Below are 27,513 nucleotides of genomic sequence, written 5' to 3' on the forward strand. Positions count from 1 at the left end.
TGTCCGTGATGCCGTCTTACTATTGAGTGTAGAGATACAACATGTACAATACAGCGTTTTGTGTTCTTTCTCATTCCTTTAATGTAGTGATGCACAACCTCTTGTCTAACAAGCGGAACACGTTGCACTGGAAAGTAGAACATTTTCTGAAAGGCTTTTTTTGGATGACTTCATAATGGCAGGGTAAAGGTCTTGAAGACAGCATGGGAAGAGGAAATTATGACTTTGAGAAAATTTAATGCCAAACAAGCCACACATTCTATAGTTGGGGGATAACCCTTTATGTCACAGCATACTCTTTAGAAAATAATATTGTCGCAAAGACACAGGTACGCAGGTACAAAATAGGGCGTTTACTTTCGTAACCCAAGGGCCAGAAACGTGAACACAAGAGCACGCGCACACAGAACTACTTCGTTGTCCTCCTCAGAGGCTGGCTACTATAGTTGCCAGCCTACCTTGTGTCAAGTCCCCCCTTTCAAGAGCGACCGTCCCGGTCGATTGACTGAGATGCTAGAGCTGGTCATGAAAAAAAATGATCACGTCAACGGAAAAAAAAAACCCACGCTGTTGTGGATAATAAGGAAAAGTTCGAAGTGTTCATAACTCGCGGGCGTGATACGGTTTCATCCATACCACATGGACTACCTCTGGACGTGGACGTCTTCGGTTTAAACTGGTGTCGAAGCTTTGGAGAACTACCTCGTAACTCACGTCACTGAGGCAGCGCACAACTTCGTAAGGGCCAAAGTAGCGTCGCAATAGTTTCTCCGAAAGCCCACGATGTCGAACTGGTGTCCACACCCATACATAGTCACTTGGTTGATAGTGTACGTTCCTTCTGCCTTGGTTGTAACGGCGAGCGTCAATATCTTGCTGCGCGCGAATGCGGTTCCGTGCAAGCTGGCGGGCTCCCTCGGCTTCCTCGACGAAGTCGTCAACGCTGTCATTTCCGCTGGTGTCCTGGTCTACGGGGAGCATAGCGTCTAGCGGTGTTGTGACGCGACGGCCATAAATAAGCTCGAATGGTGTTAGGTCTGTGGTCTCTTGCACAGCGGTGTTATAAGCAAACGTGACGTACGGCAAAATTTCATCTCACGTTTTGTGCTCTACATCAACATACATAGATAGCATGTCGGCCAGTGTTTTGTTTAACCTCTGTGTCAAGCTGTTCGTTTGGGGATGATAAGCTTTTGTTTTCCGGTGGTTGGTGTGCGTCAGCTTGGTGACTTGTTGCAATAACTCTGCCGTAAATGCTGCTCCGCGATCGGTTATGAGAACAGCAGGTGCACCATGGCGCAAAACAATGTCGTGGACAAATCTGGCGACTTCAACTGCAGTTCCCTTAGGCACAGCTTTGGTTTCTGCATAGCGAGTCAGATAGTCGGTTGCGACGATTATCCACTTATTTTCCGAGGATGACGTAGGGAAAGGACCAAGAAGATTCATTCTCACTTGCTGAAATGGTACTCGAGGTGGATCTAAAGGTTGGAGGAAACCGGCGGGCTTTGCGGGTGGGACTTTACGCCTCTGACAGTCACGGCAGGTGCGGACATAGCGCTGAACGGACGAATACAGCTGTGGCCAGTAGTACTTCTGTCGAATGCGCGCTAATGTCCTAGCAAAGCCTAAGTGACCGGCCGAAGGATCGTCGTGGCACGCCTGCAAAACTTCCTCACGCAGTGCCGTTGGAATGGTGAGGAGGAAAGTTTCCTGGCTGCTCTCAAGATTTCTCTTGTCGAGAACATTGTTTCGCAGGCAATACGTTGTTAAACCACGCGAGAGCCGGCGGGGGACGATAACGTCTTCTCCTCGAAGATGCTGGATGACAGGAAGTAGCTCAGTGTCCTCACGTTGAAGCTCAGCCATCCGCACCACATCGACGATGCCAAGAAACGGTAAATCTTGTTCAGTGTCAGGTGACGTCGGGGAAATAGGAGCATGAGACAGGCAGTAAGCATCTGTATGCTTATGTCCTGATCGGTAGACCACCGTTATGTCGTACTCTTGAAGGCGGAGGCTCCAGCGGGCGAGGCGGGCTGATGGATCCCGTAGATTGGCAAGCCAACAGAGCGAATGGTGGTCACTGACCGCTCGAAATGGTCGGCCGTATAGGTAGGGTCGAAACTTGATAATGGCCCAAACGACTGCTAGGCACTCTTTTTCGGTGGTAGAGTAATTAGCCTCTGCTTTTGTGAGACTGCGGCTCGCGTAAGCGATCACACGCTCTGCGCCGTTCTGCCATTGAACTAGAATGGCTCCGATTCCTACGTTGCTGGCGTCTGTGTGGATCTCAATGTCGGCAGTGTTGTCGAAATGTGCCAGCACTGGAGCTGTCTGCAGTCGATTGCGTAGCTCTACGAAGGCTTGTTGTTGTTCTTCCGTTCATACGAAAGGCACATCTGGCCGTGTCAGTCTTGTAAGTGGTTCCGCAATTTTTTAAAATCCTTCGACAAAACGGCGGTAGTACGCACAGAGTCCGAGGAATCGCTGAACAGCCTTTTTGTCTCCAGGACGAGGTAAATCGGCAACGGCTGCCAACTTCTCCGGATCTGGTCGAACACCCCGCGGGCTCACCACGTGGCCGAGAAACTTGAGTTCTTGATAGCCGAAGTAGCACTTTTCGGGCTTGATGGTAAGGTTCGCTCTCCTTATTGCAGTGAGGACACTTTTTAGCCTTGAAAGATGCTCGTCAAACGTGCTTGAAAACACAACGACATCATCCAAGTATACAAGACACGTCTGCCTCTTTAGTCCAGCTAGTACAGTGTCCATCATGCGTTGAAACGTGGCGGGAGCGGAACAGAGACCGAAAGGCAGCACTTTAAATTCGTAGAGCCCGTCAGGCGTCACGAATGCGGTTTTCTCACGGTCGCCCTCGTCAACTTCAATTTGCCAGTACCCTGACTTGAGATCTAATGATGTAAAGAACTGAGCGTGGCGTAGACGGTCTAAGGCGTCATCAATCCGTGGCAGGGGGTAAACGTCGCGTTTTGTGACGTTGTTGAGCCGTCAATAGTCGACGCAGAAACGTAGTGTATTGTCTTTTTTCTTTACTAAGACAACAGGTGACGCCCACGGACTTGTCGAGGGTTGAATGACGTCATCATTCAGCATTTCTTGAACTTGACGCTTAATCACCTCGTTCCTTCGGGGACACACGGTATGGATGTTGGCGAAAAGGCCGCGCAGACTCCTCGGTAACAATGCGATGTTTTGTAACGGTGGTACGCTGAACTTTCGATGTTGTGGAGAAGCAGTCCGAGAATTTCCTCACAAGGTTTAACAGCCGTTCTTTTCGTGAATCTGGCAAGTCTGGATTAACGTAAATGCGGCTTTCCAGGTCAGCACAAGCTTTTGCATGCTGTGAAGTCGTATCCAATGTGCCGATATTGGAAAAGTCGGCGATTTCACTGAGGAAAGCGACAGTAGTGCCTCTAGGGACGTGTTGGAACTCATTGCTAAAGTTGGTCAGCAGAACTCGAGAGCGTTTATTCTCTAACCGAACAAGGCATCGGGCTATGCAGATATTTCGTTTGAGCAGCAGCGGGATATTTGCCTCTGCAATACCTTCATAGTCGTTGAATTCATCAAAAACGTCGCAGGCTACCAAGGTCAACACGCTACTCTTCGGCGGTAACGTGACGTCATCGTCAACAATTCTCAAAGCATTGACGTAACTGCCATGAGGGTTGCGCGCTAAAGCGTGTGCCGTAGAAAACGTTACCTGCGACTCTTGCAAATCAATCACGGCTCCATTATCACGAAGAAAGTCGAGTCCGAGAATTAGGTCTCTCGAGCAACTCGGCAGTATTACAAAATCTCTGAGATACTTAAATCCGTGAATACTGACTCGCGCTGTGCACCGTCCCACCGGAGTGAGAAGATGGCATCCTGCCGTACGTATCTGCGACCCAGCCCACTGGGTGGAAACCTTCTTCAACCTGCAGGCAAGACCCATGCTCATAACGGAAGTGTCTGCTCCAGTGTAAATTAGCACCATTACTTCTTCGTCGTCCACAGTTACCACAATGTTTGATGTCACCACTCTTCGTACCATGTTTGACTGCGTCTGTACATGTTTTTGCTGCCGTCGGTGTCATCGTAGTGGAGGATCTTCCATAGAGTCAGCGTCAGCGGCCTCACCTCCGGAGGTCGCTGAACTCAGTTTTCCCGACTTGCAGGACTGGGTGAACGGCGTCTCGGAGCGCCGCGTGAATAGGCTGGGCTCGGTGACCTGTAGAGAGCAGGCGACGACGAGCGAGACTCTTGCGACCGATGTTCCATACTGCGACGATTCGAGATGAAACTCTCTATTTCCAGTGGTCGCTCGCCAGCTTGTGGACGAGGGGCATTTGTCGAAAATCCACGGAGACCCACACGACGGTATGGACATGTTCGGTAGACGTGTCCGGCTTCCCCGCAGTGGAAACAAATGGGCCTGCGGTCGTGTGTACGCCAGATGTCACTCTTTCTCGGTCTTGCTTCGGCGATCAACGGTGTGCTGCGAGGACGGAAGCCTACCTCCATTTGCTGAGCGTGTCGCTCATTGGGGTAAAATACGCTGGTTGAACTGCACGATGGAGGACGTCGCACTGCTTCCGCGTAGCTCATTTCAACGGAGTGCCTCTGTTGTGGCGCCTCGGACGGTAGGGGAGCGTAAACGGCTTGCCGTAGCTTGGAGCGTACCACCTCCGCAATGGAGAGCTGCTCTACAGGTGAAGCAGTCATCTGCATCTTTTGTAGCTCTTCCTTAATGAGAGCTCTGATAAGCTCTCGCAACGCGCTGATGTCATTGCCGAGAGCGACAGAAGTGACCTCACTTGGGTGTACACCACGGTTATACTGCCTGGCACGCTGTTGAAGGGCCCTCTCCATGGCAGTGGCTTCCTCATGGAACTCCGCAAGTGTCGCAGGCGGGTTTGGAATCAGGCCGGCAAAAATTTCTTCTTTAACACCTTGCATTAGGTGGCGAACTTTCTTGGATTCGGACATAGAGGGCTCCGCACGCCTGAAAAGCCGATCCATGTCCTCTATGTAAGTCGTCACCCTTTCGTTAGGGCCTTGAACCCTTGCCTCTATAGCACGCTCCGCTGTCTCTTTCCTGTCCTCTCGAGCAAATGCCTTGAGGAACTGCCGGCGAAACTCATCTCATGACGTAAGCGCTGATTCATGGTTCTCAAACCACGTTTTCGCGGAGTCCTCCAGGAAGCAGTACACATAGCGTAGCTTACGCTCTGGGGTCCAATCGTTGATGACGGCGACCCGGTCGAAATGCTCGAGCCAGTCGTCGGCATCTTCAAAAGCAGCTCCGTGAAATGTCTTCGGCGTCTTGGGCTGGTTGATAATCAGGTGCGCTGGTGCTGGCGCGGTGACGTTAGGCGGTGTTTGGTTCATAGTCCTCTGACGTTCAGGCAGCAAATTGGGCTGTGGCTCGAGTCCCTGGAGACAACGGCTGGAACGTACGTGCACAGGGGTAAGCTCGGCTGAGCTACTCGATGGACTTGCGTCAGGGGTGCTCTCAGAGGACCGTATCATCTACCGTACCCCGCACTTCCACCAGAAAATGTCGCAAAGCCACAGGTACGCAGGTACAAAATAGGGCGCTTACTTTCGTAACCCAAGGGCCAGAAACGCGAACACCAGAGCACGCGCACACAGAACTACTTCGTTGTCCTCCTCAGAGGCTGGCTACTATAGTTGCCAGCCTACCTTGTGTCAATATACTTACTTTTGCCATTTAGTTGCACTTTGGGCAACGAAGAGGCCACAAACGCTGTGCTAATGGTCAATGAACCATTCTTCTTGGCTAAAGTTCCCTTATATACACTCAGACGTCATTATAACGAAGTTCCCAAACATGTAGGCCCTCGCAGATGCCATCAAAACTTGCAACATCATGGCGGCTGATGCAAGAACTTCAAGGTAGCATCGCCACCCGTACTTTCTTCTGGCGCGTTTGCTCGCTTACCAAGTGTATTCTCGTTGCAAGCATAGTGTACTTGTTATCATTAAAAAGGAATTTACGAGTACAAGAAAAATTCTAAACACTATGCTGTTTGGGAGCCTTGTTTGTGGTCCGTCCATGGATTTTATGTGGCGCGATCACGCTCACAATTAAGCGCTCGATACAGGCCCTGAAGAGGGCTAGCAATGCTCGAAACCGGATTAAAATAATCAAACGTCTAAAATAATCTACACTTAAGCCTCGATATTACGAATTTGGATACAGTCGAGCCCGCTTATAACGAACCTGAGCGTGACGCGGCATCCGTTCGCTGTATCCCGAAGTTCATAGTAAATGAAACACAGCTTTTAAAAAAAGTTGCGAGTGAAAACACAAATCTTTTTTGCCCCAAAAAGTTTGCGATGCACGTGTTTCGAAGAGCAGAAGCAATAAAGGCGGTCTCGAGTTCATTTAAGACGGCAGGATGCTCGTTCGCCGAGGCCTGTGGCATCAGCTGCATGAGGCACTGGCTCCAAAGTTCCGTCGTTCTCGCAATCCGATTCCTCTAAATCGCTCTCGCCACGTACTTCATTTTTGATGCCCCAATTCGTGCACGATTCCGCAGTGTCGGCATCATCATCAGCCGTAATTAAACCATCGCAACAGATGTCCCACCCGCTCTCCCACGTTGGAGTCGTCGATGCGCTGCCACAAAACGCGGCCGCAGTTCGGAAGCTTCAGGCTCGGTGTCGGGCGAAAATAGTTTCGCGTGCGTGTAGTCGTCACTGCCGCCCACGAAATATTCACCATCTCCATAGCTGAATACCGGGACGCCCGAAGCGGCAAGTTGGCTGTCAGGTGGTCAACATCTATGAGCAAGCGCTCTGCAACGCGGCACCTAATGCGCGGATTACGCTCAAGTCAAGCGGTCACACTTTCGACGTCTTGTTGAGCGGCAGGAAAAGGCGTGCAAGTCCTCCCGTCTGCCATCCTGATCACACGCGCACACCAAGAGCGAGTAAGACGCGCACACGCAACACACATGCCAGAACACTTGGAACAGCCCTGGATCCGTTTTCAGTCAGAAAACGAAACTAATTCGAGCCAGCGTGGCGGGCGTTGCGGAGCGGTGGAGACAGGCAAAGGGGTTGTGATCAAGAGAGGAGAGCAGACTTGCGAGAGAAGGGCCAGGAGTTGCGATAAAGAGAGGGGAGCATGCCGCGGGAGGGTGACCTTGACAACCAAAACACACTGGAAGGAAGCAGGTTGGGTAGCTTGCTTGAAAGGTCCACGAAACTCGCTCATAGAAAAAACTTGGAAAGAGTTCCTGCGCGCGCAGGAATCAAAGCATGGCTGCCTGGATCGATGCGCGCGGCGGTGTTCGAAGAATCGGCGGCCGTAGTCACAAAAATGTTTTGTTGCACCGGCGGGTTTGCGTGGCCTCACGAACTTCGATATTTCGCTATTCGTTCCGCGCAAATTAACAGCCGTTTTCGCCCTTTCGCACGCACGTGGCAGGCATGCTGAGCCGAGTGCGAAGTGAACGAGAACAAGTCCTAAACACAAAACGAATTGCGAATTATCAGAGTCGGTGGGGTAGCGTAAGCGCGTGCACTAGACGCAGACTATGGGATGCAGTCGGTGGCCGACGATGTTGGCAAATGGTCTGGTCACTCCAGGCCGGCAACGCCAATGACAGTATGAGCGATCAAAAACAGGGTAGATGGCCGACTGGTCTTCGAAAGATCGATGGCAGTGGGAAAACACGGGCATCATCTGGCGATGGGGGGTGCTCAGAGTAGCGGGGGGGGGGGGGGGGGGGGGGACGGACAAAGGACAGAGGGTTGCGTAACAAAAAGCAGTCGGGGCATGGAGGAAGGAAACAACTTTCCTTCTTCCATGGATTGGGGAGAGTGGCTACTTGAGGGCCGTGGAGGCAGGGTCGGCGTTTAACAGTAAGAATGTATGGGCACCTCGCCAATGCCTGATCGGTGGTCGAAATTGGTTTCCCAGGAAGTCTGCAGACCGCTGACTCTGTTCGCTGTAACCGATCAGCGGCACTCGAAGACATTCGTTGTAAGTGCGATTTTGTGCCATTGAACCAATGTATATTTTTACGGTCACGCGGATATTGTTCGTTTTAAGCGAAAGTTCGTTTTAAGTGATGCCATTACAGTCGAGCCCACATATAATGGCCCCACTTAAAACGAACTTTCGCTTAGAACGAACAATATCCGCGTGACCGTGAAAATATACATTGCTTCAATGGCACAAAATCGCACTTACAACGAACGTGTCCGAGCGCCGCTGATCGGTTACAGCGAGCGGAGTCAGCGGTCTGCTTTGGATCACTTCGGTGCCCATACATTCTTATTGTTAAACGCCCCGACCCTGCCTCCGCGACCCTCTAGTTGCCGCTCTCCCCGACCCATGGAGGAAGGAAAGCTGTTTCCTGCCTCCATGCCCGAACCACTTTTTGTTACGCCTCCCTCCGTGCTTTGTCCCCCCCCCCCCCCCCCCCACCACCACTACTCTGAGCCACACCGCATCGCCAGAAGGGGCCCGTGTTTTCACACTGCCTCCGATCTTTCCAAGATGGGTCGGCCATTTCCCCTGTTTTTTATCGCTGGTACTGTCGTTGGCGCTGCCGACCTGGAGTGACCAGACCATTTGCCTACATTGTCGGCCACCGACTGTATCCGATAGTCTGCGTCTAGTGCACATGGAAACGCTACCCCACCGACTCTGATAATTCGCGATTCGTTTCGTGTTTAGGACTTGTTCTCGCTCACTTCGCACTCGACTCAGCAGCCTCCGCGTGAGTGCGGAAACGTGAAAACGGCTTTTAATTTGCGCGGAACAAATCGCGAAATATCAAATTTCGTGAGGCCACGCAAACCCGCCACCGCAACAAAAAATTTTTTGACCACGACCGCCGATTCTTCGAACGCCACAGCGCGCCCGAACCAGCTGGCCGTGCTTTGAATTCTGCGCGCGTAGGCACTCTCTCCAAGTTTTTTTACGGGCGAGTTTCGCGGACCTTTCAAGCAAGCCACCCAACCTGCCTCCTTCCCGTGTGTTTTGGTTTTCAAGGTTGCCCTCCAGCCGCATCCTCCCCTCTCTTTATCACAATTCCTTCGCCCACGGAGGAAGGAAATGCCTTTGCCCGTCTCCACCACTCCGCGACGTCCACCACGCTGGCTCGAATTAGTTTCGTTTTCTGACTGGAAACAGCCCACAGCTGTTCCACATGTTTTGCTCGCTCTAGGTGTGCGTGTGTGGTCATGATGGCCGACGGGAGGTCTAACACGCTTTTTTCTGCGGCTCAACAAAACGTCGAAAGTGTGAGCGCTTGGCTTGAGCATAATCCGTGCGTTAGGTGCCGCGTTGCGGAGCGCTTGCGCATAGCTATTGACCACCTGGCAGTCGATTTGCTGTTTCGGGCGTCCCGGTATTCGTCTGTGGAGATGGTGAATATTTCGTGAGCGATAGGGACGGCTACATGCGCACGTAACTGTTTTCGGGAGGTCGACGTCGGGCCTGATGCCGAGCCTGAAGCTTTCGAACAGGACCACTGCGGCGACGATGTGTGGCAGCGCATCGTCGACTCCGACCTGGAAGAGCGGGTTGGACATCTGTTGCGATGGTTTAATTACGGCCAATGATGATGCCGACACTGTGGAACCGTGCACAGAATGGGGCATTGTGAATAAGGTACGTGGCGAGAGCAATTTGAAGGAATGGGATTGCGAGAACGACGAAACTTCGGAGCCAGTGCCTCTTGCAGCTTATGCCATGGGCCTCGGTGAACGAGCACCCTGCCGTTTTAAATGAACTCGAAACCGCCTTTATCGCTTTTGCTCTTCGAAACACGTGCATCACGGACAATTTAGGGCAAGAAAAGTTTGTGTTATCACTCGCAACTTTTTTAAAAGCTGTGTTTAATTTACTACGAACTTGAGGATACAGCGAATGGATACAGTCGTGTACGAGGATACTTCCTCGTACACGACTACATCGCCATCGGCGCGAACGAACGCATCAATGGTGAGTTCATCTGGGATGTCAATGTCGATGGCTCTAAGTTCCCCCCAGGCCTCTATCCCGAGGCAGTGCAGTGCCTCTATCCCCTCAGGGATAGAGGCACTGCAGTGCCACCACTCTCGCCGTCAAGTGCGCCTTCGTCGAAATCTTCGTCTGGTGAGGCCAAAGCGCAAACTGTGCGTGATGCTTGCATGGTGGTGGTGAAGCCCGCGTGCTTGAAGCAGTTCTCAATCAGCGCGGGGGATGTTGCAAGCCGTGCGGCGGCCACCATCTCGAAAGCGATGCACAAGTTGATGTCGGTGGAACGCTTGTGGCGGAGGCTGAGTAGCAGACACTGGATCAACCTCTCCCTGTATGCGCACTTGACGCTCCGAATTGTGCCTTGGTCGAGCGGCTGCAGAATGGAAGTGCAGTTCGGTGGAAAAAAACCAAGCGCACGTAAGTGAGCTCCGTCTCGTTGATGTGGTGGGCACTACAGTCCAACTGTTGGTGTTGCTTCGGCCTGTTGAGCTCATCCGACGGTGTTATCTGTACTCCAGCATGATCATTTGCCATCGCCTGCTGCAGTGTGGCCAGGCATGTTGCCGGACACAGACCCCATCGCCGATTTAAGTCAACAAAAATGGCGGTACCAAAGCTAGCGCGGCTAAAGCAGACGTTTACAACTTCTGAGTGCGCATAACGCACATACGAGCATATTTTCGACAGTTAACGTTTGACGGGAGGGTAAAATAAGGCCCGCACCATGGGAGAAAATTCGATAATGCGGAATCGCTGTCCAAAAACATTATCGTTGCCGCGGGATACGTAATACATGGGCTTCTATGAACATTCGCCGAGGATCCGGAATATTTTATTGCAGCGGGGATTTCGTACTCGCGGGGTTTCGTTATTGCAGGTTTCGACTGTATCTCGACTGTCGTATCATAAAGGAAGTCGGATGAAGTACAGTGAAATGTAGTGCAGCTGTCGAACACCGAGTTTGCGAATCTCCCTAGCAAGATTTCAATTGTACGTGAGAAGCTCTACATACATACCTGAAGGTTGGCAGCTAATAACATTTTTTCATTACCCCCAATTCATAGTAAATACATCAAAAAGACATCTTTGTTCACTGCAATTCCACTTTAGAATGACTTGCCTACAGCTATCGAATCTCATGGTTTCCTCGCAGCCTTTGAAATTGAGCGGAGGCATCACTACCTGCACTAAGTGGCTCTTGTAAAATCGACTTTTTCTTTTTCACTTGTACCTTTGGTTTTTTCCTGTGCTTTTTTATGTTTCACTGATCTGATTGTAAACGTTTTATATAATGTGTTGTTATTTTGCAAAAAATTCCGTTCACTTGGTGTGTTACCTCTATATTGGTATATTTAACCCGGGTTCTCAACTAGTTTTTTTTTATTTGGGACATTCACTCGTACAAACTCAGACCTCGTTATAAAAAAATCTCAGTTATAATGAAGTGAATGAAGAGTAGTCCTGCAATTGACATAGTGCTAAAAATACACCTTTATAAAAAAATTTTTAGATATAACGAACTCATTTTCATGTAATGTCCAACTTCGTTATAACCAGGTTTGCATGTATTTCTCGATTTTATAATACTTCTTTTGGAAGCAATAAACTAAAACTGAAACATTGGCGTCATCGATGGTTCGGTTAACGTAGCAATGGGAACTCTTCAAACGAGCATAACTGGTTGCCTGTGCCCACTCTTCGCATTTCACACTAGCGGAGCTGCAGGTGATGCATGATTTATAACTGCACAAATCACTACATATGAACGACATTTTTTCTCAGTTTTATGTTCCTTTAATTTTAACTGAACGAACTGAACTCAATCGCAGGGCCTCGCCGTGATCCTGGCACCAACTCGAGGACGAACGTTTCAGCATTTCGTGGAGCTTGCGCAGTCGCGGTTCTACGTTGAAATACTCATGGCCTACGATACCTGCGTCTGGGAGCTCCATGCTCGGGTGGGTGTCATGGCGTTGACGGGTGTTATGTGTCTGGTTTGGATGTCCAACCGAACCGAATGACTGCCAAGTATGTCTTTTGTCGACTTCTCAGTGATATGACTTTCTTCAATGGTCAGCCATCCCTAAATTGGTCCTCGCATTGCAAGAAATGCGGTTGCACCTCAGACTTTCTGACTTTGAGAGGTCTGCGTATGTATGAGACAGAACAGTGTGGGATATTGTCACAACCTTCTTCAGACTTGCGTGGTGTGATGTGATGAGTTGTGAATTAGTCAGTTACTCTAAATGCTGCAGAAGTGGGGTACTCTGATGTGTGCAATTACAGCTTTGACAATAGCCAGTCTTGAACAGTGGGTAGCACCAAACACAATGATTTAGCGCTGGCATTACTATTGCGATTCACACTGCACGTGTGTTGAACATAAATGCAGCCAAAGCGGTGACGGGCCTGTGCTGTTGTCAAAACATAGCCCTCGGTGCGAATGTGTGCTTGGGGTTTCACATGTATGTAAGTCAAGATGGCAGCGCTTTTCAAACTGCGAGCTGTCCACTTCGGATCTGTTGAGTCATCTAACTGCACTTTTCAGTCCATCTATTCAGCTCTAACACTCGTATATTAATTCAGATTTTGATAACGATGCTTTATCAGTTGCCTGCTGCTGATTAGATAGCATTATTTTTTAGATGAATTCTCGATTAGCAGCTCAGAAGGCCTAACTAGAACCTGCGCGTGTTTGCACTAGCTGCGCTTAAATGCGCCACCACTTGCAATCTTTTTTGTTGTTCATTCATTTCAAAGGATGTGGCTACAAGTCCATTGAAATGTGCAGTGTTTTTTTGGGGGGGGGGGGGGGGGGGAATTGAGTGAAACTTGGTACTGAGTGTTTTTACATCTGCATGGTGTCGTATGTGTTAGTGCTAGCGTTTCTCTCCTTTCTGCGATAGCAAAGGGCTGATTTGAGCCATTCAGTGTACTTCGTACTAAAACTCTCCGCTATCGTTCTCGCTCTTTTCCCTGGTTCTTGTTTCGACTTGTGTTGAGTTTAATTTATACTTTTTCTTTTAATACAGTCGATTCGTTTAATTTATACTTTTTCTTTTAATACAGTCGATTCCGGATATATCAAACTCGGATATATCGAACTATTGGCTATATCAAACACTCGAGAAACCGCCTTGAATTTCCTATGCAAAAGTACGAGACCGGTGCACTCGTATTCCCGCACAGCGGGACGTCTGCAATATTGAACGCTGCACCGCGCCAAATTACAGGAACTGCATTTTTCCTACCAAATACTGATCAATTTTCGGTCGCGTTCAAACAAGTTCAGATCCCTTTTCGCGTGCATGTGACAAAAAGGCGCTGTTAATCTGGTTCGTTACGTGGTGCGTGCGAGTGCACCGGTATGTTTGATGCGCACTCTGCAGGCCTTAATGCGCGGGCCTAGTGTTTTTCAAAAAGACCGATTGCCAAAGACACCCAAAAGATAATGCAAAGTGATTTGGCGATTTCATTGCAATGTTCGCATTTCCTTTCTTGTTAGCGCACATTCGCATGCGAGCCTCAAAAGCACAGACTTCAAAATGTGCGACCTCGTGACGTATTTTTGGTGTTTTTGGCTTCAAAACACTTGTCTCGGAGGCTACACTTTGTCTCGTTTTTCGCATCAAAGCAGCTGGAAGCAACGGCTGCCATCTACGAAGCCACACGTGACACCGATATTGCCAAGATGTCGACGCTGGGAACTCTGCGCTCTTTTGCACCTTCGGGACCTGTGAACTCTTTCCTGGCCTCGTTCCTGATAAATCCCCATTCGGGAGTCGAATGGAACGTTGACTCGCAAGAAAATTTACTGGCGCTTGGATCAACTTCAAGTGAAACACCATCATAAACATTCCTCGCAGGCCAGGTGACGACATTGGGTGCATCATGACCGCTCGCAATGGCGTACGTAGTTTGGCGACTTAGCTTTTCCGGGCACTGTCTGGTACAGTGAGCAGCAACCTCAGTGGAGCAGATGACGACGCTGCTGTTGCACCCGTACGGTTATGAATATGCCAGCGCCTTCGATGCCGCCACTAACGAACCTTTTGCCCCGCTGCAAAGCTTCCATCAACGCTCTCCCTCATACTACACTGTTTTGTCCGAAGGTGCCGAATTCGCCTACTTGAGAAGCCTCAATGATACTGTGGATGACCAAAACTTGACGGCATGCCAGGAAAGTTGATGGGCTTGTTACAAGCTGCCACTCTAGCGTCGCCAGCGCGAAGTCGGCGACGGGAATGACAGCAGGTTAGTTCGATCTGTACGCAAGCAGAGACAGTGAAGAGATCAGAGACGTGAGAAAACAAAACAAACTTTACTCTAGTGATATTGCAGCATACGGGATCCAATACAATACTTCAATACAACTAACAAAATACATCAATACTTGACACAACTAAAAAATACATAAAAGAACAATAAATCAGCTTACGAGAGAGAACTATTACAAACTACACAAACTAACAACAATAGAACTACGAAGGAGAAAGTTTGAAGATATAAACAGGTGAAGGCGTACGTGTAATGACCGGCAGCGTTGTGTCCCCGACGATCGGATGCGAGAAGTCGAAGAGAGTTCTGGAACGACTGCGATGTCGGCAGTGTTGCAACGCTGGTGGCTCCGGGAGGCTAGTGCTTGCAGGTGCCTTCGAGCAGGTTGAGCTAACTCGAGGCGAAGTCCCGATGTCTACGTTGCAGACGTTAATATCGCATCACAACTAGACGAACGGCTAAGTTTAGGTGGCCAGCCGATACAGAGCCACACTAAAAACTTCTATAAGAGATGCTTGTTGATCTGTTTTTACACCATGTTGGTCAGCGACTAGTCTGCCTAGCAGGGCAAAATCCTGCGCTTAAAATCCCCCTCGTGTCTCGTCGCTCTCTTCCTTGGGGACAAGAGACCTCTACATGGGTCCAATCATGCGCGTTTCATTTATGGAAACTCCGCCCCAAAAATATATTGGCCCCACCCCTTTTTAATTAGGAGAGGGCTCTCAACTAGGGAGAGTGACAACCTGTTAGGGTGTTGTCATATGGCTTGGCCACCAGAGGTTTTCCCACGGTTTTCTCCGTGGGAAACGGTCAGACTGTTTGGCTCTCAGCCGGTGCGTCCCGTAGTCTAATCCTTGTTCGGGGTACATCGCAGCCTTCCACGACCTTGCAGACGCCGCCGCAGCTACAAAAGGATCAAACGTCGGTAGCGACGTTCCAAGAAGAGCACCCCATTCTGCACTTCTCGGCTCTCTTTCATGCGCCTGCCGTTACCACGGTCAGTGGGGAAGTACGGCGCCCGTTAATTGCCGTGACGCGGGGCCGCCAAAATTGGCCGTCCGTGACATTGCCCCCCACTTTCAGAATGTTGTTCATAACATTTGCTCACACGGAGGGGAATTTTTCGACAACAAGGAACAAAACATCACCAACAAGGGAGACATGAGGACTGTCCCTCTCATACACAACATAAATAGGCAGAGTGCATCAAAGTAACAACAAAAAGGGAAAAAAACAATTGTTAGAGTACCAGTTTCAGTTACGCGCAACAATATCAATGCGCCATACAAACAAGAAAAAGAAATAGCCGTGTACGGCAGCCATCAATACAGAATACACTGCACGAATGTACACTACGAAAGAAAACGGAACAGGTGCGCTCCTCCACTGTAGTGAAATCCTTCAATGTGCATTACAACATGTAAAAGCAACCAATGCACCAAGCAAAAAGAAAATAACTCAAAATACACTTCTTGTACAATCAAATATGCACATACAAACAGAAAACAAGCGACGAAATGAAAAAAAAATAACATGCTCATAGACCTCAAGAACTATATCCGGCTCAAGTAATCAGCTCCCACGTTTTCGCTACCCTTAATATGCGTAATGGTGAACTGGTACTCTTGGAGTAGTAAACTCCATCGAAGTACTCGAGCGTTCAGCTGTTTTGCCTGTTGGATATAACTCAGAGGCTGGTGGTCTGTCTGGACACAAAAATGTACTCCATATAAGTACATAAAGAATTTCTGAATTCCCCATACCAACGCGAGACATTCGCGTTCGATTGTACTATAGGAAGCCTCCCGTGGAAGCAGCTTTCGGCTGGCATAAGCTGTGCGGTGGAGCTTGCCTTCGTGGGCCTGCATGAGCACGGCTCCGAGACTTGTGTCCGATGCGTCCGTTTGAAGTACGAATGGTTGGTGCAAATTTGGTAGCCGTAGTATCGGCTCCGTAGAGACATGTTGTTTGAGACTTCGAAAAGCCTCCTCGTGGGCTGCTGTCCATTTCACCGAGTTAGCTTCGCCCTTGCGGGTTAAATCTGTAAGGGGAGCGCTGACTTCTGCGTAATTCGGGATAAATTCCCGATAGTACCCGGTCAAACCGAGGAAGGCGCGCACTTGTCGCTTGGTTGAAGGACGTGGTGCAGCTTCGATCTTGTCGAGTGTTTTCCCCAGTGGTTGCAATCTGCCCCTGCTAACTCAAGTGTCCCAAGAAGTCGATTTCTTCCACACCAAGTTCGCATTTACTGAGGCGCACTGTAAGCCCGGCCCTCTGTATGCGCTCAAAAAGCAGTTCCAGAGACCTCAGGTGCTCTTCCCATGTCTCGGTGGCTACCAGTACATCATCGTAGTCGTGGTCCACACCGGGTATACCTTCTGCAACCTTCCGCATCAACTTAGCAAATACAGCAGGCACTGTCTTGATGCCGAATGGCATGAAGCAGAACGGATATAGTCCCCATGTCGTCAAGAAGGCCGTCTTCGCTTTGGACTCTTCGGTCAGCGGGATCTGCCAATAGCCCTTCACGAAGTCGAGCTTCGAGAAATACTTCTTTCCCACTGTAGCAAACACCACGTCAGTTCTTGTCATAGGTTCGGAGTCGGCCACCAGAACGTTGTTCAGGCGTCGAAAATCGATACACAGTCGATTTGTACCGTCGGGTTTCTTTAATAAAATGACTGGCGAATTATAAGGTGACTCTGATTTCTCAATGATGCCGAGCTTCTCCATCTCCCGCGCCTCTTTCTCTACACCTTCCTGCGTTGCAAAGGGAAGAGGGTATTGTTTCACGTAGACTGGGTTACTCGTGGTGAGTTCGAGGTTGCAGTGGACCCAGTCAGTTTTGCCCGGGACATCCGAGAAAATACGAGCGTGTTCCCTGACAATTCTTTGCAGCTGTCCGATCTGCTGAGCGTACAGTTTGTCGGAGAGCTTCACGTCTTCTTCCCCTTCTACTTTCAGCCAGCCAGGGGTTGGAATATTCTCGTCCTCGCTCGAATCCACAACACCAAATGTCACGTTGCACACCTTGGTGGAGGGGCTGTCCCTCTCCTGGTATCTTTTCAGTAAGTTGGTGTGGAAGATTTTTCTGCCGCCAGCCGTGTCTACAACGTAGTCAGCTTCACCTTTCTTTTCCCGGACTTCAAAAGGGCCCTTCCATTGCAGTAGCAGCTTGTTCGTGTCGGTGGGAAGTAAAATCAGTATTTTGTCTCCGGGGTTGAAACTCTGCTCCTTCGCCTTTCGATTGTACAGCTTCGTGTATCGTGCTCCGGCTTTTTCCAACTTCTCGTGTGCCAAGCGGCACGTTTCCTCCAAACGGTTCCGAAGGTCGAAGACATGCTGGTACGTCGTCTTAGCTTCTTCAGTCAAGTCGGCGTTTGTCCACAGCTCCTTCAGTATCGCCAAGGGTCCCCTCACATGGCGGCCGTAGAGAAGCTCGAAGGGTGAAAATCCCATACTGGCCTGCGCAACCTCCCTATAGGCAAAGAGGAGAGGTACCAGGTAGCGGTCCCAATCTCTCGGTTTTTCGGCGCACATGCGCTTCAACATTAATTTTAAGGTGCCGTTGAATTTTTCCACCAAGCCATTCGCCATGGGGTGATATGGGGGGGTGTGGAGCTGGCGCACGGAAAGGAGCCGCGCTACTTCCTTGATCAGGTCCGATGTGAAGTTCATGCCCCGGTCGCTCAGTACCTCGCGGGGGACGCCAAATCGGGAGAACATCTCGACCAGGGCTTTGGCCACTCGCTCAGTTTCGATACTCGGGAGCGTCACTGCGTCTGGATACCGGGTGGCATGATCCATTAAAGTCAAAATGTATCGGTTTTCCAGCTGTGCATGTGCTTGGGAACGGGTGATAGCTGCTGCTACAGGCTCTTCCCTTAACTCCTTTGTCGAGACAGGTTTTTCAGTCTCCTTTCTGGGATCATTAGGAGGTCTTACGCCATCGATATTGCCCAGAATGAGGTCATACAGGGGATCTTGCAGGCATAGTGCTGTCAGATTGCCAGTAAAGTAGGGGGTGTCAACCTCAATCCGTGCTTCAGGCAGCATCCTCGCTGTTCCGTCAACCAAGTAGACGAGTCTGCTTGTACCTGTCAGCTCGTCTTCCTTCACCAACTTCCTCCGCACGATTACGGTGTTGCACCCCGTATCCCGCAACACTGATATGTCTGTGCCTCGGAGGGTCCCTGTGGCCACTGGTAGGTTCTCGGCCAGATTTTTCGGCGGTGTCACCCTTACGGCGTTGACGACGGGGACTTTTTCGCCATTCCTAAGCTCGATATACCCGTCGCGTATGGGATCCTCACGCGTTTCCCTTGGTGCGTAGAGGCAGGACGCCTGGAGTGAATTATTTGCTCCTGACCGGCAGTCGTTTGCCCTATGTCCTTTTTTCCCACACTTGAAGCAGACGATGGCTACATTAGCGGCAGGTCTGTTGCGACACAAGTGCGGCGGGTGATTCCCACGATTGCAAATATAGTAGTAGTGCGTAGTAGTAGTAGTATAGTGGTAGTGGTGCGTGGCTGTTGCCTCCTTTCTCGTATTTCCCCTTCTCGTCCGTTATGTGACTACCTTTCTTTGTTTTCGCTAGGCTTGCTCCACCCTCAGCTTCCAAAAACTGGTCTGCCAGCTCTAGCATGTCTCCCAGGGATTTCGCCCTCCTTTCTTTCAAATATAATGCCAGGTTCGAACCATATTCATGCAAAAACCTCTCTCTAATCAACAATGCGTGGAGGGACTGGAATTCTGTCTGTTTTGGACAGCTCAACCCATCTATCGAAGTAATGTCTTGAGCGAGCCGCGTACTGTGTTGCTGTTTCACCCCCTACTGTCCTCTCCTTATTAAACTTGTCTCGGAACCCATCCGCCATGAAGCGAAAGCGCTTCAGGAGGGCGGTTTTGACCTTGGTGTAGTCCGCTGCATCTGTAGGTGGTAGCCTGCCATAAACACTTAGCGCCTCTCCTGTAAGACATGTCGAAAGCGCCGTCGCCCATTGGCTTTCAGGCCACTTCTGCCCTCTGGCGATGCTCTCAAACCGGTGTATAAACGCATATAAGTCGTCCCTTCCTTCGTCAAAGGTGACGAGCAGTCTACCTGTGTGTATTCTCAAACTCGGCTCCCCCCCGGCATCGTGTTCACTGCTGGATCGGCTCAACCTGCTACTCTCACTGAGGCGAATCTTTAATTGCAGTAACTGCACTTCCCGTTCTCCGGCTTCCCTTGCCGCTTCTTGTTCTTTCTCCCTTTCTTCGCGCTCTCTCTCCTTTTCTTTGCATTCTCTCTCCTTTTCTTCGCGTTCTCTCTCCCTTTCTTTTTTCTTTTCCCTCCCGGGCCAGTGCCCGCTCTTCTCTGGCTAACGCCTGCGCCTGTTCCTGCTGCTCCTTAACCCATTGTCTCAGTTCAGCGCCCTCGAGGCCTAACTGTTTACCGTGCACGATCCACTTATCAAAATCCATACACTTTATACTGCAACTGTCACTATAATGCCACTATAAAACCAGCGCAATCATATGCAGGATGCAACCGCATCAACTGTGCGGCTCTATCACCACGCTGTCCGCACGGTTCTCGTTCACCCCTCACTGTCTTACTCTTGTACGGAACGTTCCTGTTGTGTACGCCAGTTTTGTTACAAGCTGCCACTCTAGCGTCGCCAGCGCGAAGTCGGCGACGGGAATGACAGCAGGTTAGTTCGATCTGTACGCAAGCAGAGACAGTGAAGAGATCAGAGACGTGAGAAAACAAAACAAACTTTACTCTAGTGATATTGCAGCATACGGGATCCAATACAATACTTCAATACAACTAACAAAATACATCAATACTTGACACAACTAAAAAATACATAAAAGAACAATAAATCAGCTTACGAGAGAGAACTATTACAAACTACACAAACTAACAACAATAGAACTACGGAGGAGAAAGTTTGAAGATATAAACAGGTGAAGGCGTACGTGTAATGACCGGCAGCGTTGTGTCCCCGATGATCGGATGCGAGAAGTCGAAGAGAGTTCTGGCACGACTGCGATGTCGGCAGTGTTGCAACGCTGGTGGCTCCGGGAGGCTAGTGCTTGCAGGTGCCTTCGAGCAGGTTGAGCTAACTCGAGGCGAAGTCCCGATGTCTACGTTGCAGACGTTAATATCGCATCACAACTAGACGAACGGCTAAGTTTAGGTGGCCAGCCGATACAGAGCCACACTAAAAACTTCTATAAGAGATGCTTGTTGATCTGTTTTTACACCATGTTGGTCAGCGACTAGTCTGCCTAGCAGGGCAAAATCCTGCGCTTAAATCCCCCTCGTGTCTCCTCGCTCTTTTCCTTGGAGACAAGAGACCTCTACATGGGTCCAATCATGCGTGTTTCATTGATAGAAACTCCGCTCCAAAAATATATTGACCATCCTCCTTTTTAATTAGGAGAGGGCCCTCAACTAGCGAGAGTGACAACCTGTTAGGGTGTTGTCATATGGCTTGGCCACCAGAGGTTTTCCCACGGTTTCCTCCGTGGGAAACGGTCGGACTGTTTGGCTCTCAGCCGGTGCGTCTCGAAGTCTAATCCTTGTTCGGGATACATCGCGGGCTTCCACGACCTTGTAGACGCCCCCGCAGTTACAAAAGGATCAAACGTCGGCGGCGATGTTCCAAGAAGAGCACCCCATTCTGCACTTCTCGGCTCTCTTTTATGCGCCCGTCGTTCCCACGGTCAGTGGGGAAGTACGGCGCCCGTTAATTGCCGTGGCGCGGGGCCGCCAAAATTGGCCGTCCGTGACAGGGCTGCTTACACACTAAATAAAATGTGGTAACTTGGAGTTAGCACCTTGTTCTTCTTCACACTTTGAGCGAATAATTATGGTAGTGGTTGTAACGATTTCTGAGGTCTGAAATGCTTCAATTTAGGCATTAAATGCACGTATCTTGTATTTTGAATTATCGATATACTGAAGATCCTCTTCGAGTTCGATTTATCTAGGAGCGACTGTATCGAAAAATTTCCGTTGTTAGCCTAGTGTTTGTCAATTCCTCGCTTCATCCTTGTTTTTCATGTTTTTGTAAGCGTGAAACAGTCAACATGTCAAGATGTTTCGGTCTTTCAGACGTCGTACGCTGCTGCCGCGGCAGAAACTCAACTCTCTGCCCTGAGCCTTTAGATGAATATGTTCATTTCAATCAAGTTTAATTTTTGTTTTATTTCAGTATCAGCAGGAAAGACCAGACATCTATGATGCCAACCTTCACTACCCCCAGATGCTCATACTCCGCAAGATACTCGCGGCATGAGGTGAGCTATCCATAGACACCTATTGTGGCATCCCAGCTTTCGTTCACTCTATGACTGCTTTAACCTCTTCACTACCACTGACAGGTATAGTCATCTTGAGACTTTACTACTAAATTATCGCTTATGAGTATGCCCGTCATCAACGAAGAGTGGTCCCACACGAAACTGATCAAGACTGTACTTGTGATACTTGTGTTTCTCGATGCTAGTTGTCCACACATGGCGGGCTTTCATGTTATTGAGCCTTGGCTTTTATTTTATTGCCATGCAGTGTATTGAAAAAGAACAGCTCGAAAAATGAGAAACTAGACGGAGAAGGACACATACAGAGCACTGACTTACAACAAAAACTTTATTCTTCAAACCATGTATATATACCTATGCAGTGGAATAAAAAAAGAAGAAACAAAAGTGATAGTCGAAGATAAATGAAAAATGAACATCATAAAACCATTCTCATAGCACGTGCTGTCAACGAGATGAAAAGGCAACTTCATTTTCATTGCATGCACTGTGATAATGGTTTTATGATATTCATTTTTCATGTTGTACCCTCAAAACAAATGCCACAATCTAGCGACCACTAATTCGTTGGCAGCCATTGCATAGTCAAACATGTGGCCACACTTGCACACATGATGCTATGCGCCGACAGTGGGAAAAGCTACTCTGTTGACCTAAAATTTTGCCGTCAGCATGTTCTCAGCCTCGTAAAAGACGGTTACACAACAGAGCCTTCGGAACTATTTTCGCCACACCAGCTTCATATTGGACACTAAGACAGCTGTCTTGCCCAGAGTGGACAGCATGTGCGGCAAACTTCCGCTCGCTGATGTTTTCTTCAAAGATCTGCATGCTGCCGGTGTTTTGATTCCAGCCGGGATAACTTTTGAGGACTTTGCCGATGCTGAGAAAGACTTTGAGCTGTGCGCGGAATTGACCGATGAAGAAATCATTCGTCAAGTTACGTAGGATTCTGATGACCCCTTCACCGAGATCAAAGAGGCAGAGCCTACATAGCCAACGAGCTCGGAGTTGAGACGAGCACTGACACAGTCATGGATGCACAGCAACAGCATGACATTAGCTGAAATGGAGGCAGACATCGTTGCGGGCAAGCGGAATGGTGTGCTAACGAAAATAAGTGACATTTTTTTCATGCCAAAGTGTTTACTAATGTAGTAGCGCTGGCCACATAAGACTTTTTTTTTCATTTTTTTTCTTCGTATCGCTTTATACGTCGCATATATATATATATATATATATATATATATATATATATATATATATATATATATATAAAATTTAACAATGAAGTATACTATAGATATAAAAACATAACTATATAAACAACTCTTTTTTGAGCCACCTAAACGATGCATTCGCTGAATTGCAGTGATAATCCTGTACTTGTGGCGTGACACTCTCCGTCAGTGAAAAGTACCTTTCAAAAAAATGTGTTTCGCATGCATTCATTTTTGCGGACGTTTTTGCGGTCCCTTGAGAGTCCGGAAAAACGGACGTCAACCGTATTTCATCATCGTTGTCGTCAGCCTGTCGTGTGTCTACTACAAGGCAAATGCTTCTCCTAATAATCTCCAACGAACCTGGTCCTGTAATAGTTGCTGCTATTTTATGCGTACAAGTTTCTTAACTTCATCACTCAACCTAACACTTTTCGCTTGTTCGCCTCAATGCCACTTGCCATCTTTTAGTAGCTATTTGGTTTTTCCAATTGACCTTTAGTTATTGTCCTTCTTATGACCCACCCAGATACATCTTTTTCTTTTTTTAAAGGTGCCGTGAAACATTTTTCATCATAATCCACACTATGTATGTTAATCGTTGTGCATTCACACACCACGTAGCAAACATTTAGTGCATTTGGTCAAGCACTTAGTTTGTATTTGAATATTGTTATAAACGTGTGAGCAACCTGAGTGTCGGGCAACATCAACATAGTCGTGAGCCACATAACAAGTGGCTTGCCGTGCAAGCGTCTGCATTCTAGCAAATCATATTGTTCAGGGTCAGGTGCACATTTTTTCGAGATGTTTTAGTTTTGTTCAGACTGGCACTCAAATTGTACAATTTGTAGCGGCTGAAAGCTTTGTTGGAAGATGATGGCTCCACTGCATGCAGCACGGGACGTCACACGTGGCATGGTAAAATGGTGGTCACCATAGGGGGAAACGTTGTTTGAAGTAGGAAGTCAAGTTAAGAACAGGCAGCTGAACAATGAGCCTTTCTGAAGCAGAACCCGCGAATTTATCATGTGTCAACAGCTGAACACCAAAGTCACGGAAACACTGTGGTAAAATATGTACACTCCAACCACGTTATAACAAAGTTTCATCTTACAAGAAAATAAGTTTGTTATATTCAAAAATTTGTTATAAGAGTTGTACCTAACACTGTATTTATATCAAGACTATTTTTTCATTTATTCTTTTTCGTTATATTCATTATATTCATATTCGTTATATTGAGGTTTGAGTATCTAGAACAACAACTCTACTTCATTTGCCAATGCAGTTTCGCCTCCCTGTATGTAGAGTGAGCCGCGTGTTATAGCTTTTTGCTTGTTTTACAAAAATTTCAATTGAAACATGTGCTTTTCATTGCAGCATCGTCTTGGTGCAATCGCTGAAGAAACTCACACGGAAAAAGTGAAAACACAAAAAAAGCGAACAGAGTCGGCTCTAGTCCTGACCAGACGTCCGTCACCAAACGCCGCCATCTTGGAAAGAAAGACTTTCAGGACCAACTGTTGTATAGAAAATAGGGAACTTAAAGAGGAACTGCCGCACACTGCGTGTTTTAAGTAACAGCAAAAAAAACTAAAATATGTGTGTTTCTGTGTGTGAAATGTGGTTGTTGTTCAAATGTTTTCATGGTGTCGCCACCAAATGTTTAAAAAAAGATCTATCATCATCTCATGTAGCGAAGTGTTTTAAATGAGAGAAATTTATTGAAGAAGAACCTGACCTAATAAATGTTGTAAATAACAAGTTATTTTCGGGAGAGAAAAAGTATCATCACGGGGCCGGGCCCCATAGCGCATTTAATCGTGCCGTCTCACAATCGTTTCCAGATGCCCGTGAATAATGTCATCTCGCATAAAACAAGGTGTTCACTAAAGTAATTTATTGAAGAGAAATCATTGTATTTATTAAAGCCTTCAATAAAGGTTGTTATTTTGAAGAATAAAGGTTGAATTTCGAAGACTTCCTGCTCCAATGACAGGAGGAGGTGTTACAGGTCGACAAATTCGCTCACGAGTCAACTCTGAGTCACTCAGGCTCAGATTGAGACTTTGAGTCTGGATGAATCCGGGTGAGTAATAAATTTGCACTATGCGATGCCTCTTTGCTGTTCTAAAATGCTTTATTACAGATATTAACAAGATTCCTTGTCAGATACAAGGCCTGCCAAGAGTCAGCTTGCAACAGAGTTTCAAGCACCTAGAACACTAGGCTGGTTCGCTGAGAGACCTGGGCTCGAATCTCATCGTTTCCTCGGCACTTCTTAGTTATACAACTTTTTTTTTTTCATTTGCACGATAGTGATTATGGACACAGGTGTCGGCGGTGGGCAACTGCAGCACCGAAAACAACCCTTGTGGTGTTCTCGTAGCAGCTTTCTCTGTAAAGAAGTCAGTTTCACCGCAAGGGCAAAGCAATGAATGCGATAGCAACAACTCCGAATGTAACGCTGAGAACAGCTAGCAGACTAAAACGCGCAGCGCGATACTCGCGCACAAATGACGCACGAAAACAACACACACAGGACGAGAGCTAACAACGTTTACGGCTCGACGCATGAGGTGCTGTTTAAACAAAAATGACACAGGAAACATAAAGCTACAGATATGAGTACGAACTTACGAGTGTCCCTGTTGTTACTTCGCTGTGTTTGAAAAGCGTGCTCTTTTCGCAAACGGGGCCTGCTCTGCGAGCGAAGTTGACCTTTGTGGCCCAGGCAACTAACGCAATCATTCCGGTGAAAGGCCAGGGCACACGATTCTATTCTTCCCGTCAAAGAATAAGCGCGCGTTGGCGCATCGCGACGAGCTAGGTGCCGAGCGCAGGTGGCTTTTTTTTCTTGAGTTATAATATATATATATATATATATATATATGACGACGGCGGTGGCAAAAAACCAGTCAAGATGGTTCATATAATTGCTATCGCAATAAAAAAAGATTCAGAACAATTCTAGGTGGATTGCACAATGACTAGCACGAGACGAAACTTCCAGCGTGTCTCTGTAAGAGGTGCAAAGTGATTGGACCCTACTATTCATGTCAGCGGGAAGGTCAAATACAAAAGGGAATGCTTTTGTTTTTTTCCCTCGCTATTTGTTGGGGTTAATAAACTTGAAGACTAATACCTTCCGTTCTCGTGCCCCAATTATGATCATTATTTTTTCGTTCCTCTCAATATTTACTGCTGCACACACTGACCACAGAATGCATGTCTGACAAAAAAGACATCTCTGGGCCTCTATTGCTGTCGCCTTGAAATCGGTGTGATCCTAATTCAACGAAACATTTTTAAGTTAAAAAAATATTTTCGGAGGCTTACCAATGAGGCCGAAAATGGATTCAATATCAATGTTGTCCAAATTTGATATTACTTTGAAGAATAAAAGAGTAGGAACCTTTCAAAGGCTATACACTTTCCATTTTAATGCAAATCGAACACTCAGTCCATCTTAATTCAGCGTGATTCGAGCCACCGCTATTCCGATTGCGAGACGAACACTTTACCACTGTGCTACTGCCACGGCTTGATCATATGGTTCAGAAGTCAATTGGTCCAAAGGCTATAGTGTTGCCATTTTTTCTGAAAATCATGCCGAACATAAATGATTTGAAACGCGTCAAAATGTCAAAAAATCGAAATATAGAAGCTCTCCGAAGGCTAAAAAGTCGTCAATTTGTCTCGATAGGACCCTAAAAACAATTTATCAGCATTCGACGCAACCTTGAAAAATCAAAAATTTCCAAAGGCCTTGCCAAAGGTCTTGCCATTTTTTCAAAAAATCATGGCAACTTTAAATGATTTAAAACGCGTTAAAACGTCGTAAAGGCGAAAGATAGAGGCTCTCCGAAGGTTATAAAGTCGTCATTTTGTCTGAAAAAGGTCCTAAGATTGATTTATCAGCATTGGACGCAACCTTGAAAAATCGAAAATTTCCAAAGGCTTGCCATTCTTTCTCAAAATCATGGCAACTCTAAATGATTTGAAACGTGTTAAAACGTCGAAAAGGCAAAAGATAGAGGCTCTCCGAAGGCTATAAAGTCGTAATTTTGTCTGAAAAAGGTCCTAAAAATGATTTATCAGCATTCGATGCAACCTTGAAAAATCAAAAATTTTTAAAGGCTATAAAGTCGTCATTTTGTATCATAAGGGCCCTCAAAATAATTTATCAACATTCGACGCAACCTTGAAAAATTGAAACTTTCTATAGGCTAAAGTCTTGCCATATTTGATCAAAATCATGGCGAATATAAGTGATTTAAACTCGTCATAACAGCGAAAGATAGAAACTCTCCGAAGGCTTTAAGGTCGTCATTTTGTCTGAAAATTGCCCTAAATTGAGTTATCATTCCATGCAACCCCGAAAAGTTCAATTTAGGCTTTCAATTTTTTTTTCAAAGATCGTGTGCCAAGGCTCGGACACATAAATTCACCATTTAATATTGAAGATTGGCCTGCGTAATGTACACAACTTTTACACCGTCTTATCATACACTGGCAGAATAGCCGAGAATAAAGAAAAAAAAAATGGCAGAATAGCCGAGTCCGTGAAGTGTTGAGCTCTAAACCGCGTGGTCGCTGGTTCAAATCTCGGTGCCAGTAGGGTTGAAAAAAAGCAGGGCGATGTGGTGAAGGGCGCTCATACGCCAAAGAGCGTAGTTTGTTTTT

At 47.7% G+C, this 27,513-nt stretch overlaps 1 protein-coding gene across 1 annotated transcript in view; it reads left to right on the forward strand.

The window, feature by feature from the left end:
* LOC119185348 (calmodulin-lysine N-methyltransferase) overlaps positions 1-24,791 on the forward strand; it is a 71,674-nt gene extending 46,883 nt beyond the window's left edge. Inside the window, exons 10-12 of the mRNA XM_037434402.2 lie at positions 11,842-11,970; positions 21,496-21,580; positions 24,208-24,791. Coding sequence (XP_037290299.1) covers positions 11,842-11,970; positions 21,496-21,579 — 213 coding nt within the window. The 3' untranslated portion in view covers position 21,580; positions 24,208-24,791. The remainder of the gene's footprint in view (positions 1-11,841; positions 11,971-21,495; positions 21,581-24,207) is intronic.
* The last annotated feature ends 2,722 nt before the right edge of the window (positions 24,792-27,513 follow it).

This window comes from Rhipicephalus microplus, chromosome 8 (genome assembly GCF_043290135.1).
Source record: "Rhipicephalus microplus isolate Deutch F79 chromosome 8, USDA_Rmic, whole genome shotgun sequence".
Classification (NCBI taxonomy): Eukaryota; Metazoa; Arthropoda; class Arachnida; order Ixodida; family Ixodidae; genus Rhipicephalus; species Rhipicephalus microplus.